The sequence below is a fragment of the Pterocles gutturalis genome, unplaced genomic scaffold (genome assembly GCF_000699245.1).
Source record: "Pterocles gutturalis isolate BGI_N339 unplaced genomic scaffold, ASM69924v1 scaffold8277, whole genome shotgun sequence".
NCBI classification, from domain to species: domain Eukaryota; kingdom Metazoa; phylum Chordata; class Aves; order Pterocliformes; family Pteroclidae; genus Pterocles; species Pterocles gutturalis.
Genome location: NW_010107892.1, coordinates 4296 through 22976, shown reverse-complemented (window position 1 = coordinate 22976; position 18681 = coordinate 4296). Strand labels below are relative to the sequence as shown.

General features: G+C 38.6%; 1 protein-coding gene across 1 annotated transcript in view; it reads left to right on the top strand.

The window, feature by feature from the left end:
* The window catches only part of CAP2 (CAP, adenylate cyclase-associated protein, 2 (yeast)), a 53185-nt gene extending 35689 nt beyond the window's left edge, over positions 1-17496 (top strand). The window contains exons 7-12 of the mRNA XM_010072410.1: positions 10478-10670; positions 11531-11706; positions 12623-12746; positions 12972-13054; positions 15253-15393; positions 16966-17496. Of these exons, the coding sequence (XP_010070712.1) occupies positions 10478-10670; positions 11531-11706; positions 12623-12746; positions 12972-13054; positions 15253-15393; positions 16966-17049 (801 nt within the window). The 3' untranslated portion in view covers positions 17050-17496. The remainder of the gene's footprint in view (positions 1-10477; positions 10671-11530; positions 11707-12622; positions 12747-12971; positions 13055-15252; positions 15394-16965) is intronic.
* Positions 17497-18681: the final 1185 nt, after the last annotated feature.

Below are 18681 nucleotides of genomic sequence, written 5' to 3'. Positions count from 1 at the left end.
TCTCAACCATCACATCTTTCTATTTCCTCTCTTCAGTTGTGCAAAAAAATGCTGAATACAAATCTAGGTGTCACTTGTTTATGCATATTAAGCATAGTTTCCTGCCAACACTGCTCATTCCATCATGAGTGATGAGCCCATTATTGCATCTGAAGTATTGATTTCACGCACTTTGGATATCACTCAGATCTGAAAGTTGTCTTGGAAAGTATGGCTCATTTAAATTGTCATTCATATAATGTATGTCAGAAAGATTAAATTCCAAACACATTTTTATAGATGTATAATTTTTAAAGTTTTACTTCATGTAAGTGTAAGGAAATCAGAATCCAGTAAGTTAGCAGGTTGTTTAAATAACTTGTTTAAATGTTGTTTAAATATTTCTATGAAGCTTGGTAAAAAATACATTCAAGAAAGCAATGAGTTACTCAAGTGATAATTTCATTTTTGTTATACATTTTAAAGTGAGAATGAAAGTCATAGATTTCATGCTGTGTGAAGTTAAGCATAAAGGTCTGCAGAATCAGGGCCTAGACAGAAATGTGATATATATAAAAGCTGTAGATATTTTCCAGACACAGTTGTTAAATCATTGCACACAGCAGCTTCCACTTACATGCATAAAAAGAAAAAAAGGAAAAAGCAGTAGCTTGGCAAGGCATTAAGAAAGTGGCACATTTATGAAAGGGAGACATTGATGCAGAAATGCTATTTTGTTTTAGAGGGAGAGAGAAAAAGTTTTTGGCCTGTATAAGTACAGATTTAAAAGTACATTTACCCATAATTTACCCTTCATGTCTGCAGAAGTTAACCAAGCAATGCTTGAAGCTTTATATAAAAAGCTATTAAGTAACATATTTGGACATTTCTGAGGAGATTAAAGAGTCAGGGAGAACATTAACTACTGCTTCTCTCAGAGCTGTATTTTCATGGCTTGAACTGCAACGAAACCCCAGAAGCATCAGCCTAGATCACACTATGCTTGGGTCTCCAAACAGGAGGCGACGGGATTTTTTAGCAGGCAGTTGGCCCCTTTCCCTCTAGGTGCTGTGTACCATGGTGTGCACGTTTCTGGCCATGTTCCATGGCAGCATCACAAAGCTGTGCCGTTTCCAGCCCCCCTCTACCCTTCCATCAAGCTGCACAGGGCAGCTGCAGCCAGCCTGGGAGGAGACCACTAGTGCGTACAGTAGAGTGATCCTGCCTCGGACAGTAAGCACACAGGCAGACGCTTTTAGAGGAAAGAGAAAGAAATGTCTTAATAAATTACAAGACAGACACTAAAGCAGGTGCAAAAGGTTGAAATAATGGCTAAGCAGTCAGCTCTGACAATAACAGTTACCTCTATCAGCTTTATAATAAATTTGTGATCAAAACAGATGCTTACAGATTTTTGGATCTGACACCATTCTCTCTCCTTATTCACTGCCAAGATGTGTGACAATATTGTACTCTTTGAGGGCATCCTACTGAAGTGCGAGGGACTGTGAGGAGAAATCCAAGAAATGAGTGGAGTTAAAGACCTTGAGACCTTTGTGTATCTGAGGCAGTTTTGCTACCTGTGTGGAGCTGTGGTACAAAAGTGGACCCTACGTAAATCACAGGCATTTCAAGGCATGATGGATGCAGTTAGGATATTTGTTGGTACTGTGCTCACAGAATAAAACTACATATTTCTAGTATATATGTTTGTGAGCAGGATTGTCCCAGAGAGTAAAATGTTCCACTCTGTATTTTCACCGCGATCTGAAGTATTCGTTTTCATTAACTGATTGTGCGTATGTCAGAGAAAATATGCTTGTCAGTGGAAGTCAGATGGATCCACAGTATTTCCTTAAAAGTGTAATTTAGTACTTCATTGTTTTGACTGTAAAGTGTGAGCCTTCTTCTGCCATCCATACTCTGTGGTGAGTAGCAGTTCACCCCGCTCACTACATCTCAATTTCACTATCTTGACAAAGGGAACAATAGCAATGACCAACCTGATGGAGATTTGAAAGTTCGAATTTGCTACCAGACGTGACATTCTCACATGTCAATGAGTCTTATGCAAAAGCCATTAGTATAATGAAATTTTTAAATGTGCGGTGTAGCATTTTACGCATGCAGCAACTGCCTTTTTTGCTTGCTACAACTTTCTGACTTTTAACATGAAATCTAGATCTGTAACAGTAACCTATGCCTTTTTTCAGTTCTTACTGATAGACAGCAAGTGCCTTTTTTTTCTTTTTTTTTTCCCCCACCTAAAGAAGGGATTCTGTTGAAGCATGGCTCTGTCTTCCCTCTGCTTTTTTTGGTGATGCAAAGAAATGAACAGCTGTAATATAAGCTCACGAGAATGCCTAGTAAAAGTTTGTTTGCTACAAAGACTGCATGAGTAAGCTGCGGGAAGTGAAACTTCTGCTCCTATTTCTGCAGGTTAACTTTGCAGCAGGAAAACAATCAGTAATAATGAGAGATTGCTGTAGTTTCCTGTACATCAGATAAGTGTTAAGAAGCAAATCTTGCTCAAGGATAATTGTCTTGAATGTTTCTCTCAGTTGCAGGTGGATCTGCAACTAACTTTTAGTTCTTAGGATCCAGTAGACATTTAGGAGGAATTTTGCCAGCAGGATTATTTACAAACAGGAAATATTTATCCACTAGCAGTGAATTTCATGACAGTGCTTAGCTGCTAATACAGAATTTCACTCAAATGACCAATGTTCCCCCCCCCCACCCCCGGCTTTACAAATCAAAACGAATTCTAAGGAGGAAGTCTGCATCTTTACAAGCAGTTGAGATTTATTTGTATCCTGTTCCCATTGAAGCCAATGCAGTATCTTCAAGTCTTTTTTTTCCTGAAATACCATTTCAAGAAACATCTTTAACTCTTTAGATAGTACTCTAAAAACACTCTTTAAAAGCTGAAATTCTCCACAGGCTGCGCACCAAGAAGAACTACCGCAATTCCTACATTAGCCTGATTGAGCACAATTATACTAGTCTCAGTACAGGCTTTTGCCATTTCATTCTTGTCTAAAATAATCACCTACAGACATTTTCTTATAAAATGTCCCTACCTCTCTTCAGTACTATCAAAACATTTTCCTGTAATATATCATCTGTCTACATATTGTGGTGAACAAGCTGCAAAAGAACAACTTCTGCAGGCAAAAGCCTCCTGTTATCCTTCCAGTATCTCTTCTCGGCTGTGTTTAGTTTGATCCACTTATCAAGCAGCCATCGTCTGAGCCACTTCACTAAAGCTAAAGGTCAAAACTGTAGTGCCAAATTCCAGACACAGCCACAACTGCAATCCCAGAGGCCTCATTCAGAGAGAAGGGCAGCACAGATACACTAATTTAAGTGCCTGTATCTTGGATAAGATGTAGGCATTTTCAGAGTGCTGATTTTTTCTCAGTCCTAGCCTTTCCTCTCCTTTTACGTCTCCTTCCATTCCTTTCTCTTCCCTTCCTTTCCCTATTTCCCTATACCATTTTGCTGAAAAAAAAAATTGCATCCTTTAATCTCAACTGTTTCTTTCTCAGAGAATAGGCAATGTTGAGTTTAGGGTACACTGTCAATTTAGAAACTGGCCATCCTGGCAACTCTACAATAGTTGCCTCTTCGGAGGAGACTGCCTCACATCCACATCCCTTTGAAAGAAAGTAGTTTTAGGCCCTTATTCCAACAATGGCTGACAATATTTGTCTTTACTGGCTATCAACAGTGTCCTTTTAACATCAATAACCAGACACCATTCAGACATCTTGAGGAAGAACCTGGGAGAGGCTTGTTTGACAACAGCTGTCAAACGGAACCTGACCTGTAACATAATGCAACCTAGTTTCTGTGGAAAAGGGAAAGGAAAAAGAAAAGTGAAAGTATGTAAAATGAAGAGAAAAGGCACATCTATTAAGACTTTACTATATTGCTAAAGGAATTAATCTCCTTTTTAACTGAATGTTTATATAAGTAAAAGATGGTTTCACATGCCCGTGGGAGCACGTTACTGGTTGACGATTACATGAGCATACAGTTCTCAAATTATTTAGAAGACTTTGGCTATGTAAAACATTTCTGGTTGGGTAACTGTGAAGATGTAAGCACCATTGTAAATCCTAACCAGGTGATAAATGGCAGAAGTATATTAAAAGGAGCTTCCGAGTTTGCAAACTCAACAGATAAATAATTCTGCTGAGACTTGGAAACAAGAAAAGAGGCTGGCCTGATTTTTGCTGGTTTGTGTTTTAACTCCCAAAGATTACAGGCCCTGTAAGTCAGCTGTCTCATCTAGTAAATTGGGGACCTCAGGGCAGCCATAAACCCTTGCAGACAGGTGGCTTAAATACAGTAGGTAATAGAACTGTTGTGCTAAGCTACTTTTACACAAAAAACACCTTAACAGGAGCTCTGTGCCCCTGAGTCACAGTCCACCTGTTCCCACAGGTTGATACATGATATTTTGAGCTTCATTATTCTTGTCTTGGGCTGTGCATATGTATGGAAAGAACAATACAGAATGCTGAAATCATTTTAGGTGTGAAACTAGGATTACTGTAAAGGGAGAGAGGGAGAAAACAGAGATATCTATTTTTTTGAGAAGAGCGTACTCCCTATTAGGATTCCTGTTTATCTGCTGCCATGAAAAGAAGGCTTTTCAATAAATTAAGGAAGGGATTTTATGCCTCTATCTAAGCTACCTGTTGTCTCAGCTGCAAATAGATACTTAACCTCTTAATATGAATGACTAATAAAATAGGTACTATGTATTATACACAGGCATATATAACCTATTTGTATGCATTGTATAGATGTTTATAATCTGTTCGTCCTGAGTAAAAACGACCATTGCATCTACAAGAAATGTGTGTCAAATACTCCACAGCAGGTTTCTACCATAAGAACTTTGTTCCCCACGGTGTCTGTGCTGTGTTGGCCTAAAGCTAGATAAACACAGAGGAGCATGGCACGTGTTTATACAGGGCCTGGCACATAAGCCTCTTGTATCCCCAGAGCTACAAGCCTCTGACGAGGGGTCCTCGCTGCTACAATACTACAAATATAGTAACGGTGACATGGAAGGCTAACCCGGCAAGAATGGCACAGGAAATAGCAACATCTGTGATAAGACATAAAGAGAAATTCTTACTGTCTCTCAGTAGCTGGGTTTAGACCTAAAGGCATGCCAAGCTGCATATGGGCACCAAAAATTACTGATAGTATGTCATCCAGAGCACTTGTGTTATGTTTGAACAGCATTTGATTTCTCTAACAAGACTGGCTGTTGCCCTGTGCTCCAGGGGAAGCCTTTAGGAGAAATGTGCTGTAACAAGGCCCAGCTTCTCAGAAGCAAAAAGTTTCACTCACCTCTACTGTAATTTCAAGGGAGTTAGATGAGATTCAGTATAGATGAATTTTAACCAGCCAGCTGCCTCAACATAAACAGTCATTTCTTTCTTCCAATGAGCCAGCTAGGTAGCCAGCAAGGAGAAAAAGAAGAGTACCTCACCCTTCTGCCAGTCCTACAAGATAAAGGTAGAAACACAACATACTTGGAGGCTGTACTGCAATCCTGCACACTCTTGCCCTGTGATAATAATAACGCATTTACCAGACCCAGCTCTGTGAGCAGCTTTGGACACTGTCACCAGAGGAAGCTGCTGAGCTCAGTCAACGGCTCTGGGCTATCCAGCAAGGAGCAAACCCTGACCCGTTGCTGTCACCCCATTCAGAGCATGGTTTAGTTGGAAGTCAGAGACAATTTTTTTCCCTGGGAGGAAATTTCTGGAGTGTTCTATCCCCTACAGATCTGTTACTACCTGGCCACAGGGCCCACATCTCCTGTTCTTGATAGGACCTTACTCAGAGAATGACATTTTCCCCCATTTCAGAAAGCTCCAGGAACAAGGTTTAAAGCACATGAAGTTCACTGTGATACAAAGCTAGCAGGTTAAAAGTTAACAGCTTATTTTTCCATTACATTTTTACAAAGTAATGCTGACGCTGTCTGTTCCCCTGATGATTCTTACAAGGGGCGTATTTGCAAACAATGGTAAAATGACTACACCAGCATGTTAACGTGAACAGGCGGCTATCAGGATAACTTGTCTATAGACACCACAGCACTGAGAAGGGCAGCTGTTACCAAGGCAAACAGCTGAAATAAAAGAGGAAGAAAGGCAGCTTGCAAATAACCACCTTTGCTAGTCCAAGTGGCTCTTAATACTCTTTGTGTAAAGACACACTGTTGTTAACATCTGCTTGAATTTAATCTGAAGAGTTGTTTGCAAATAGCAAAGCTGGGAAGCACCTGCTGCTTTAGGATAGATGAACTTTTGCGGGCATATAACATGCTATTTTATTCCCAGCAGCTCTCACAAACACCACCCTATACAGAACAGAAATGAATGGACTTTGTGAAGGGCACTTTAGCTGAAATTGGATAGGACTATACACAAGTATTGCCAGATACTAGAACAGTTTAAGAGACTGGTTCAGAAATATTCCAGAGCCTGAGGGTCTAAGTGGTCTTAGAAGGGTGACTAAGGAACGAAGCAAACCAATTGCCAGTGACTTAGGTTGGTAACTTGGAGGTCTATGTATTAACAGAGGTCAAAACTAATCAAAAAAGAAAGTTCCTGGAACCACTTCACTAGGCTGATTTTAAAAGCACCCTTTGCATCAGTGTTTTTGAGTGCAGCACAGGTCCTATCTTCCTGGCATGCAGGGAATGCAAGAAGTGCAACGTGTCTTCTGTATTTCCAGTTCTTTTTTTTTTTTTTTTTTTTTTTTGCTTTCTGTTGCCTTGTTAGAGTTTCCCTGAGCCACTTTTACCACAAAAAAATTTCACCTCACCTGCATGTTAGTCTGATTTCAGTCACGTAAATCAAAATGGCAAAGAAAAAAAGACAAAAGCCAGAGTGAGACCGAACCCCTCTTTACAGCAAGTCTCTGTATGTGTCCGTGCCATAAGACTATACATCTGCAGTGGTGCAGTTAGTCCCTCCCTGTGCTTTAGCGACCTTTTTTCCTTTGATTTATCCTTCAATTTTGCCTGGCCTAATTTATGTTTGAAATTGTTTGCAGCTTCCAGAATGGCCATAGATGTTCAGACATAATTGAAAATATAATGATACAATGTCTGTTAGCTTGTGTAGCTGTAACTCAGGTTATAAACAGAACAAGAATTTGTCATGCAGGAGGAAAGTTAACAACAAAGGTTCAGTCCATCTGTTGTTTCTGTGACTGCACCAAATTAAGAGGAAAAGCGGGAAGGGTGACTAAACCCCAGGTGTCTTCCGAGACTTTGTGACAGCTCCTGTGTTCTTAATTAGATCTAACTCATAATCTTTTGAGCTCAGTGGAGATAGCAACTGACTTTGGTGGAGGGACCAGGTTTGTAAAGAAAAGAGGAGTCAGATGGGCAGCGTGAGTGCAAGGGATAAATTTTTCTTCCTGCTCTTGGAACCCACTCAAAGGACTAGAATGTCTTCACTCCTCAGGTCAAGAATTGAGATTTTTGGCTAGACTTGTCTTTTCATCAGTACTACTCTAGACAGGAAAGATGCTCCTAGTTTCCCAGATCCTTTACTACCTCTGTTCTTTCTTTAAAAGTAAATAAGACATTCTCCAGTCGTACAAAACCAAGTCCAAACTTGATTGATGCATTTAAAATTCCTTTTTGTCTGTACTTTGGCAAGATAGCTCTTTCAGAGTTCTGGGAGAGAGATCATCCACTTCCACAGATAAATCCCTCTGAGTTTTGCTTCCACCTTGGTTACACAGACATTCCCATACTTTTGTTGCCATTTGGGAAACTGCCTTTGATGCACAACTCAGCAGCATCATTTGAGCCTGGAGTCTCCTATGTGGTCTGTGATGGCCTTCAGTTTGACACTTTAAGCAAAGAGACTGGCAGGGTGACACACCATTCTGTGTTGCATGGAGAATACCCAGATAACTTCTCCATCTCTTTTTCTCTAATGCATCTTTGCAGCCTTTGCAGATTTAGTTGGTGTTAATGCCAAATGAACATACGAGTCTTACACACACAAGTTTCTGGAAGTCACAGCACTGTATTTATGCAGGTGGAAGCAATAAGGTATGTTGGGGAAATCAGATGTCAGTCTGGAATTTGGGAAATCAGATTTTTATCTCAGACTACAAGTTATTAACCACTATCAATACTACTATTAACCTCCTCCCATAAAGCATACATAATTCATAACTGCTTGTTCACACTGCACTGTGGACGGTGAGTGCCATTTCTGGATATCTGAGTATTTTTAAAAGCCCTGCAAATGCAATGTTCATAATTCTGGATAACCAGGACATAGTGCATTCAGTTGCTATGGTTGCAGGCAACAGATAGGGAAGATCTCTATCGCACCTCAGGCAGCAACAACTGATTGTGCCACTAAATCCACTTACATTCTTCTTTTTTATTATAATTCACAGTTGTGCTGACTCTGCTGCAAGTAACTCTACTGGCATTAGCAAAGGCAGGAAGACAGGCACTGTAAATTGAGGGCCCAATGAAGAAGTTGTCCCCAGCCTACAACAATAGCCTGTAACTACTAAGTATGTAAGCAGAAACACTCTGAGTTAAATGTATCCATGCAACAATGAAATGTCTCTAAAAGCAGTCTACATCAGTTCCGGTATATCTTGACAATAAATGATAATCAATTCCAAAAGGGGATTCTTCTCATTTGTTTACATTTGATCAAAAATAATTAATAGCATAGAAGAGATCTCATTCCCTTAAGAGACCTTGGATCCTTTCAGAAACAGTCAAACTGTGCCACTGCATCAGTTTTATTAGGCACCCAAGTACTGGGGATTCAACGGTCTTTTTAGTGCAATGCAGTTTTAACATGTTTAACATCACTAACGTGACAAAGAATCATGCTATGTATTCATCACTAACGTATTCCATAAACAGCTCTTTCAAATGCAACAGTACTTACATGCTGAAGATGCTTGTGCCAATATAGGGTGTACATTAAGAGGTTAACTAATATTATTCCCTTTCCATGCTACTCTAATTAGGGTCATAAAGACTAAGAGGTTTGAATGCAGTTATTTACTCAAATGTGCCAGGCTTCTTTTTTTAGAAAAAAAGTATGTCTGAAGAGAAAAAAAAAAACCAGAGCATTTGTACCTCAGCCACTTTCCCATTACCAGTTTGGGATTATAGGCCAGAACAAGTTTACTTTTTAAAAAATAGCTACAGGTTTCACTCATGGGAGATGGATGAACTAGGTGGATACTTTGCTAGCAGTTTCAGTTTAGTGGAAAGCAGAAAGGAGTGGCATCATAAACGGTTAAAAATATCCTCTGAGTCCAGCTAAGCAGTGTCTGTTTCCAGTATTGATTACCAGGTATGCACTTTCAACAACCTGTATCTCTTAACAAAGGTAGCCAATTGGAGGCTCTGTAAGCCCCTGTCATCTTCCCATTGTATCTGCCCACCTAAGAAATACGTACTAGTGCAATGCACAACGTCTGTCTAGTTACCTAAATTCATCAGAACCAATCTAATTTTTCACAACGGTTCTTTTAAAACACTCAGCTCTGCTGCAGAGAGGTGGTATCAGAGTGACACTCAGTGGCAGGACAGAAAAAGACATTCTCAATTTCTCAGATTCTATCTAACATTTTTTATTAGGGTGTGTAATAATAATAGTGCATAATTAGATCATTAATAGTGCATAATTAGATGTCTGTTTTATACTATCCTATGTAATCATTATAATTCAGACCAAAACATGTACTTTTGGTTATGCAAACTGAAAAAAAGATTGGATTACTTACTTTACCAGGCCCCCCTCACTCATAACTTGTGTGCTGTGATCTCCTGTGACTGAAAAAAAAAAAAAAAAAGAGAAATTGAACTAAAAAATACTGAATTTCAGAAATAAGAGACTTGAATCACCATTGTTTTACATTCTGCTGTATTTGAATCTTTGCAGATTACTTGAACAGTCTGAAGAATGGCATTTTACAATTTAACATGTTGCATATGTATAACTGACAGTTCATAACCTTCACAGTTATTTGTGTTACATCAAAACATTTTCTGTATGTTTCTGCCTGCACACCAATCTATGGCTAACTGAATTTGGTATCTGAAAAAAATGATACATTTTCCCTTTTATGTAAATAAATACTGAAATAAATTATGGAATCTTTACTATTAAAGATTTTTAACATCGGTCTTGACAAGCCTTTGAGAGAAATATTTTAGGTGGAGGAGTCCTGCAGTAAGGTAGCCCTGTGGACTGTCAGTCTTTCCAGCCTTGCCTGCTCCAATGCAGGGAAAGATGCACAGTATTACATTCAATTATGGTGTCAGAATTTCTCCTGAGCCTGTGGCTGCCTAGAATCCCTCCAACTCACAGCCCACAAGGATGTTAATAAATATGAGTTATCATAGGACAACATTCCTTGCAACACCGTATGTAAAACCATTTCCATCTCTCTCAAACAGGGTCCTGTTGCATCACCCATGTCCATGCGATCTGTTTTAACAAGCGGGTCATGCGTCTCCCCACCGCCACCGCCACCACCGCCACCACCTGGACCTCCCCCCATCTTTGATACAGAAACCGTAAAGGATGAAGGAACTGCAGCTCGCTCAGCCCTATTTGCACAGCTTAACCAGGGAGAGGCAATTACCAAAGGTCAGGAGAAAAGAAATCCAATTTTGGTCCACGAGTCAAACTACATCAAGAGCCGCTATATGTATTAACCTAACTTCCACTATATTTTTAAGTTACATTCAAGCCACTCAGATCTTTCTGAGGCTTGCAGTCAGTCTAATGGATGAGATTGCCTACCAAAACCCCTTTAGAGGCAACAGCACACAAACATGTTCAGCATACCTGCAATTCACACCATTTATTTAGAATCATCTTTTTAATTTGAAGGCAGCCAAGCTGGACATCTTCAGTCCCCAGTAGCTGGTGAACCTCTAAGTTGCAATTGCAATAAAAATTTATCCCCCTTTCTGATTTACATTTACACTGAACCTGTGTCAAAATGTGTTACATCAGGTGAAAAGGTATGGCTCACAGTTCAGTGGGGAGTACAATAATAAAGCTTTTGGTATTAATACTGGACAGTTGTATTTACAGTGGATGGCTAGGAGTTGAAATACGATTGATACATCTGTCTTTAATGCTTCAGGGACAGGTCAAATATTGTCATAAATTAGAAAAAGTATATAATTTTTATGGATGGAAAAAAATGATATAACAAGGTCTTAGAGCTTGTTGCAGACAGAGAGGGACTAGAAGACATTGCAGCATTTCCTGTTAAAGATACTAAGATAGCCCATCCACAGTAAAAGAGGTTTTAGATGAACTGCTAAAAATATGTAGGCAGTTACACTTTACGTTGTTACCCAGGCAAACCTTGAGGAAATAAAAAATGTAAATTCACATATTAATTTACACAATTACAAATGAACCTTTCCTGCTTAAATATGGATACCCTTAGGAGTGGACAACAGACTCTCTTTCATTAACACCCTTTTTTTTAGGGCTTCGACATGTCTCTGATGACCAGAAGACTCACAAAAACCCCAGCCTACGTGCCCAAGGTCCATCTGTTCGTTCTCCAACAAAAAGCCATACTCTGAGTCCCACCTCTCCCAAGAATTCGCCGCAGCAAAGCCATCCCCCTGTCTTGGAGCTAGAGGGAAAGAAGTGGAGAGTGGTGAGTTCCAGTCACACCTCTGAACTGTGCCCTGCACATTACAAACCAGGTTGAGCACTGAAGTGTCTTGCAAAAGGCTGTCCATGATCAAGGCACAACAAATCAAAGTTGCAGCTGAAATGGGCTGAGTCTTGCATCGCTCTGCCTTGCTACAGTTCAGCTTTTACTATTCTGTAGCATCTAAAGTTAATTAATTTGTCTCTGAGAATCATATACTAATTCATCTGAACTGGAGAATGTCAGAATAAATTCCTTGCAAAATCAGACAACCCCCCAGAAACAAGTCCAGTGGAGAACTCCAATTGAAATCCCTTCTTGCAGGTCATTTGTAGAAGTAAGAGATAACAGCATTATCACAGAGCAATTTCTCCAGCTTTGTTAACCAATGGAATTATACATTTATTTTTCATTACCCATCCCATGCAAGTATGTCCTCCATGCTTAAAAGTAGAGAAGTGTTTTCCCTTTGCTCATTCTACAGATGGAAAAGATTAATTTGTTTAAAGTTTGGGAGTTAATTTACCTCTTCATAACACACTATTATAGACCATTGTATAACATTTGGGGGAACAAAAACTTGCTCCGTTCTTCAAGGTGCCGGTCTAAACTGGATGGGAGCCAAGCAACAGTTTTGCAAGTGCATTTTTAAATTGTTGTGAGCATAATGTCTTTGCTACTAAATTAATGGGTTTTGTCGTGGTCTGTGCTAAATTCTTCAGTTCTGCAGCTCTACAATTTGCACGTCATCTAAGGGTAAAATATGTGATGGCCAAGCAGATTAGATTTTTAAGCCACAGGAAGGATATTGCTCTGTTGTAACTGAAGATGCAATGACTCGAGAATAAGTTGTACTAAACTCTGTCTGACTGTTAGCTAGTTAAAGACAACCAATTAAATAAACTTTCTTTTGAAACAGGAATATCAAGAGGATAAGAATGACCTGGTCATTACCAACACTGAACTAAAGCAAGTGGCCTACATTTTTAAGTGTAGCAAATCTACGCTTCAGATAAAAGGAAAAATCAATTCAATTACTATTGGTGAGTGGATAGCTCAGCTGGGCTTTAAATGCCAATCTGGAAAAAAATTACTTATGTGATTAATAATGCATCTGAATCATTCCATTCCCTTTAGTGGATTGATCACGTGAGTAAAATCACTCAGCTATGCAGGTGCAAGACTGGGAATTTTCATAGTTAATGTAGCAGGTGTGCATGTATTTGCTTTTATCTTGCCTTTCTTATTTATGATTGCTTTTATTTTAGACAACTGTAAAAAGTTTGGCCTTGTGTTTGACAACGTCGTGGGAATCGTGGAAGTGATCAATTCCAGGGATATTCAGATTCAGGTAAATATCTATTTGAAAAACAAAGATAGACAGAGAATAATCAGGAAAAATCAGGCCAACATGTAGCTTCAAGAGATTTCAAAAACTCATGGGAGCACAACAAAAACAAGAGTTTGATGCATCCAAATGTATCTCTATATGCACTAAATTCTGCTGATGGATTTAGAAAATGCCTATGAAAACTACAGACCATCAGAGAACAAACCTCCCTTAGCCCAGTCCCTTCTGGTTCCAGTGAAGCTGAGAGATGTATACACTGTAAGAAGTGTTACTTCTGGCCCTAATTTTCTTGCTTTCACGCTAAACAGCTCCTAGCACTTGGAAGTTCAGCAGAGCTTATGGCACAAATTCTGGCAGTTAGCTAATTGATTTCTAAGCCCAGAAGTTGGTTATTTCTTTTTTTCTTATTCTTTCAATTGAAATGTTTCTAGACTGTCAAAGGACAACTAAATGATCTAAGGTGAAAGCAGGTGCTGGGATTTTGAAAATCTCCCCTGACAGTGACATATGACACATTACATGAGTAAGTAATGTAGTCACTTGCCTACAAATGGCTGCGAACCTCTGCTGGTTTTGTCTTTGATACCCAGTAAGCAAAGCTTCATCAGAGATAATTTTCAATGTGGTTTTCATGAAAAGAAAATATATGTATTTTAAATCCATATATTGCCTTCTCAGCTGGGGACGTGTGTGCCATCAGCTAAAGATCCCAGGCATTTATTTGAGTGGTTTTTTAAATAATTAGATTATTTTTATCATTACCTCTAGAACATGGAAAAGCTGAAAGAATTCATATGTAATGAATAGCAAAACCACAGCTTGTTAATACTCAAATAAAAGGCAAATATCTTTTCTAAGAACTGAAATACTTTTGATTAAGCAGGTTCTATGAATATTGTATAAGGCCTCTATGCCATGGAGCAGAATTGAGTTTCACTTAAGAAGGCAGAGTCTGGTTATATGCTGCTTGAATCAGGCAGCTGCTGCAGGGTTTGAGTATGCCAAGTGGTGAGCACCTCAAATTTCTCAGTATCTGTAAGACCTAAGCTTATAATTTCCAAATACGTGACTTGTTAATGCAACAAATTTCAGTAAATTCATCCTATAGATTTTGATAGAAATAGTTTCTTCAGTGCCATATTGCTTGTCTCTTCTTTCTCTCAGTGGTATTTTTTTTCCTCCCCGATGTTTGCAAAATTTATTCAGCACACCCTCCTTTAGTTCTCTATTAAACAAGAACCCATTAAAGAAAAGAAAGTTTAAAATGCATTGATCCACTACATAGATCAGACTTCAGGACCAGGATAGGATACAAGAGGACAGACCACTTGCTCTTGGTTTGCTGTCACATTTAAGGAACTGAAGCTGAAAATATATTCTTAACTTGAATGATGGGAGACACTCTTCCATTAACAAATACATATCTATCACATGCTGTTACTGTTTTATGGCTCAGAATAACCTCTGCCCTTTTGATGCATTGTCCAGAGTATATTGTTGTCCCTGCTAGAGAGGGTAGGAGGAGAAGGGAGAACTTTTACTGAGAACCAGCAAGTCAGCCAGTTAGCCATGAAGAAATCTTTTAATAATCTGTAGAATTGTAGACAAGAAATTTCCCTTTCTCCCCTCAAGTAAATCTTGTGCTTGCTTTTAAAATGACATAATACCTTTAGAGATTTAATTTAATTGATCTCAGTACTTTTTTAGAACTGTAGCTTGCCTGAAGGGGATGAAACCCCTTTCCTATTGTATGCTGTAAAACCTGGAAGAGCTTTGAAGTCTTCCGAATGTGTTACAAATTACATGTTGAGTACTACTGTATGCTGAGATCTTTCATTTGCCCTTACTGGGTTGGAGTTGACGTTTGATTTCTTAACCAGTCCTCACTGATGATCAAGGTGAACACCACCTAAATATCAGCACAAAAGTGCCACTGAAATGAGAGAGAATCAGGAAAGCACTTTCATCAAACTGTATATTAAAAGCTTACTGTATATGTTTGCTGTTGTGTATAGATCTTGTTACCACCACCAGGAATTCTCAGTGTCTCACAAATCAAATAGAGGCATCATGCAGGCAGCTGACACATAGATCAGATGTTGGTGGCCAAAATTAGACCTGGCAGCCAATGAGGATTTTATTAACAGCATCTTTGTGTGCATTTTAAGATTTGATATTAAGTATATTTTATTTTGCAGGTGATGGGGAAAGTGCCAACCATTTCTATTAACAAAACAGAAGGCTGCCACATCTACCTCAGTGAGGAATCATTAGATTGTGAGATTGTGAGTGCCAAGTCATCCGAAATGAACATACTCATCCCCCAAGATGGTGATTATGTGAGTGAGATATTTGTCAAGCTTTCCTCACCCTTCCCTGCTAGTCTTGGTAGCTAATAGCACTTAAACTGCTAGAATAGAAACTAAAGATACCACACATATGACATCACCAAAAAATGATCCAAAACAATTGAATTTCTATGTTCCGATACCTTAGCTATCAGTGCAGGAAGAACTCCTTATTTGCTGGGGCACAAAGTGATTTCAAAGATCAAACATGACATTATTTCTTTCAATTTTGATAGCTAATGGCTTCACCTCCTGTCCATTTAATTTTCTTTTTTGATATCTAAACATAATCTCCCAAAGAAACTCACTTCACACAAGAGCACTCAAGCCTCAAGATGATGATGTCAAAACTAAGTTAAATATAATACTACTACGAATGAAATAATACAGTATAATATACTTGTTTTTTCTAAAGCTGCTGATACATGGGTAGCATCTGTAGTACATTCTAGCATTTTCAACACAACATCTTTAAAGCCCCTTAAACAGGTACATTTTCCCGGCTCCTTTTCTGTTCTAGTAAGATTTTCATACTATGCCCACCGGCATTTCCAGTAAAGTTGTGCTCTGTCGCTTCACACACTAGCAAGGGATCATGCAGGCAAAGCATACTCATAATTGTTTCCTAGTTTCTTCAACAGAGCAGTGTTGAAATTGCACTGAATGGCCATAGACAGAACTCAAATTTCTCATTAATCTTTTGGGCTGGAATTGTGTTTCGTAAATGGGTTTAGGCTTGATAAAAGAAAATATGTAACAAGAGAATCCTCATGCACCACATTTCCAAAAGTAACTGATGCATGACCAGCTTCAGAAAACTAAAAAGGGAACAATTTTCAGTAGGTGCAAATTAATCTATTTCTTAAAAAAAAAAAAAAGGTCCTTTAGATGAATCTTGTCTCAAATTATGATATAATCTGAAATTACTGGCTATCAAAACTCCTATTTGAGGTCTGAACAAAAAACCCCTTTCTCTTTACATTGTTTTTTTGTTTACTGCAAACAGAGAAAGACCCAATGACATCTCTCATCCTTTCACCGAATACATGGAATGGAAGGAGACTTTCTTTGATGTTCTGCTTCGTTTTGCGTACCCCACAAGGGATGCTGAGTCTTTTGAAGCGTATCACACTTAAAATTATAGGGTTCTTTTCTATTTTATTCTTCCGTATTATAATACTGCTTTCGTCCTTAAAATTAGACTCCTCTCTAAATCTCCACATCTAAAGCCTTTCTACTGTCTTTCAACCCAGACGCTGATGGAATCTAAAGTCATTTCTGACATGAGGCTTATTTACTCAGTTATTCCAAATAATTGTGTGAGAGGGATTATTGCAAAGTAGTACCATACCAAGGCCATTTGAAACTGGGTAGCAACAAGGCTTTTTCCTGTGTGGTATTGTAAAATAGCTTCCTAGGGTAATGAAGAAGGCCTCTCTCTAATCCTGACATGTCTGAGCTATCAATGCCTTCTCAGTCATGTAGCACTAATAGTATTCCACCAGTTTTCATGAGGTATCCATTGTTTATTTAACCATCATTGTCGCTTTTGTTTCTTACCAGAAAGAATTTCCGGTTCCTGAACAGTTCAAGACAGCATGGGATGGATCTAAGTTGGTCACTGAACCTGCAGAAATTGTGGGTTAACTTCCTAACGCCATACAGCACTTGCTGACCGTGACCAGACCGCAGCCAGCGTCAACAAAGCAGTAATGTAAAGAACTAGAAGTAGCAGGAGTTCATTCTGCTGTGATAGGCCTTCAAGCATTAGCTCTGCATGCTTGAAACAATAACACATCTGGCACGCTTTTGTTAGGCATCCCAGTTATTTTCCACGTTTCCACACAGTTTGCCTTCACATACAATTTGAATTCTAAATGCTGTCATGTGAATGTAATGGATTAAAACCCCCGCCCTCCAGTCACATCATGGGTTTGCAATACTGCGTACATTAAGCCAAAATACTGCATGATACACTTTGTTACCATCTTGCTTCAGTGCATTCCTTTTTCTTTTTCTGCTAATCAAAAACAGCATTCAGACTTTAAGGTATTTATTTTTACCTATTAAGCAATTCCTGTATGATGCAGTAAAAGTGTACCCTTAGCACGTAGTTCTGTTGTGATCATAATGGGTTTTGTTTTAAACAAGCGAAAAAAGGACAACTTTCAGCAATACATTTTGGTAACAGAAGATAAAAACAATCTGGTATTTTAATCAAACACTTTTCTAATATGTATATTTAGAAGAGCCCTATGTTTTCTGTGAGGCAAGACTTTATTATGGTCCACAGACTCACTGTTGCCCTCTCATTTCTTGCAAATTAGTCATGTAAGCTGAAACCTTGCAGCAAATCATTGAAGGATTTTTGTTCCTTGGATTTTTTTTTTTATTTTTGTGAGACAATCTCTCACTCTTTAAAAATTCACATTGTTTCTTGCATCCTGTTCAGAAAGCTGAGGGAGCCATAAATGTCAGATACCAGCTAGTTTCCTTACTAATAACGCTCCTTTAAAATATTGCTGCTGTAGCTCCTATTCATTAAAAATATCTTCCTGTTTCTTCCCCACATTTGTAGGACTTACTCAATTTCAAACATGTCCACAAAGCAAAGCCATAGGTTTGTATCATACTAATTCTGAGCTCAAATAAAGGGGCAATGTTCAGCCCTTTGATTTTACTTTATAGTCCCTATTGTATGTGCTTTTTTAACAAAGGTGGAGTGTTGTATACATTTGTACTATTTCAGCAGACAGTACGAATAAAATTTTAAAAATTTGAAAAGTCAGCTTATGTTTTTGATCACTTGTAATACTTTGTAACAGTGAAATCACAGTGAGACGCTTGCAGAGCTAGTTACAAGCTAAATTTTGTGCCTAATTTACCTTGAAAGTACATTCATTCTTGAGGGTTTTTAAGTATATCTTTGATTGTAAACCCTATTCAATACAACTGATAGCGCTCATTCCGTACAGTTTTGCTATCTGATGTTTAATCTATGTGTATAATGTGTTTGCTTCAATACATATCATTTTTTCAACAGTAAACTTCTTATGAAATAAAAAGGAAAATGTACTTGTTTAAATACAAAGTTGTTCAGAGCTTGTTCCATTGCAATGTTTGTCCTATATGCTTTCTCTTTCTTAAAAGCTTGATTAAGGAAAAGTAGCTCCTCCTCCCATTTCATTAAATATTTGCTGCTGTAATCCACCTGACCATAAATAGTGGGTATCTGCCAGCAGATAAACCTGAAGTTTTTTGCATATAACTTTGGTGACA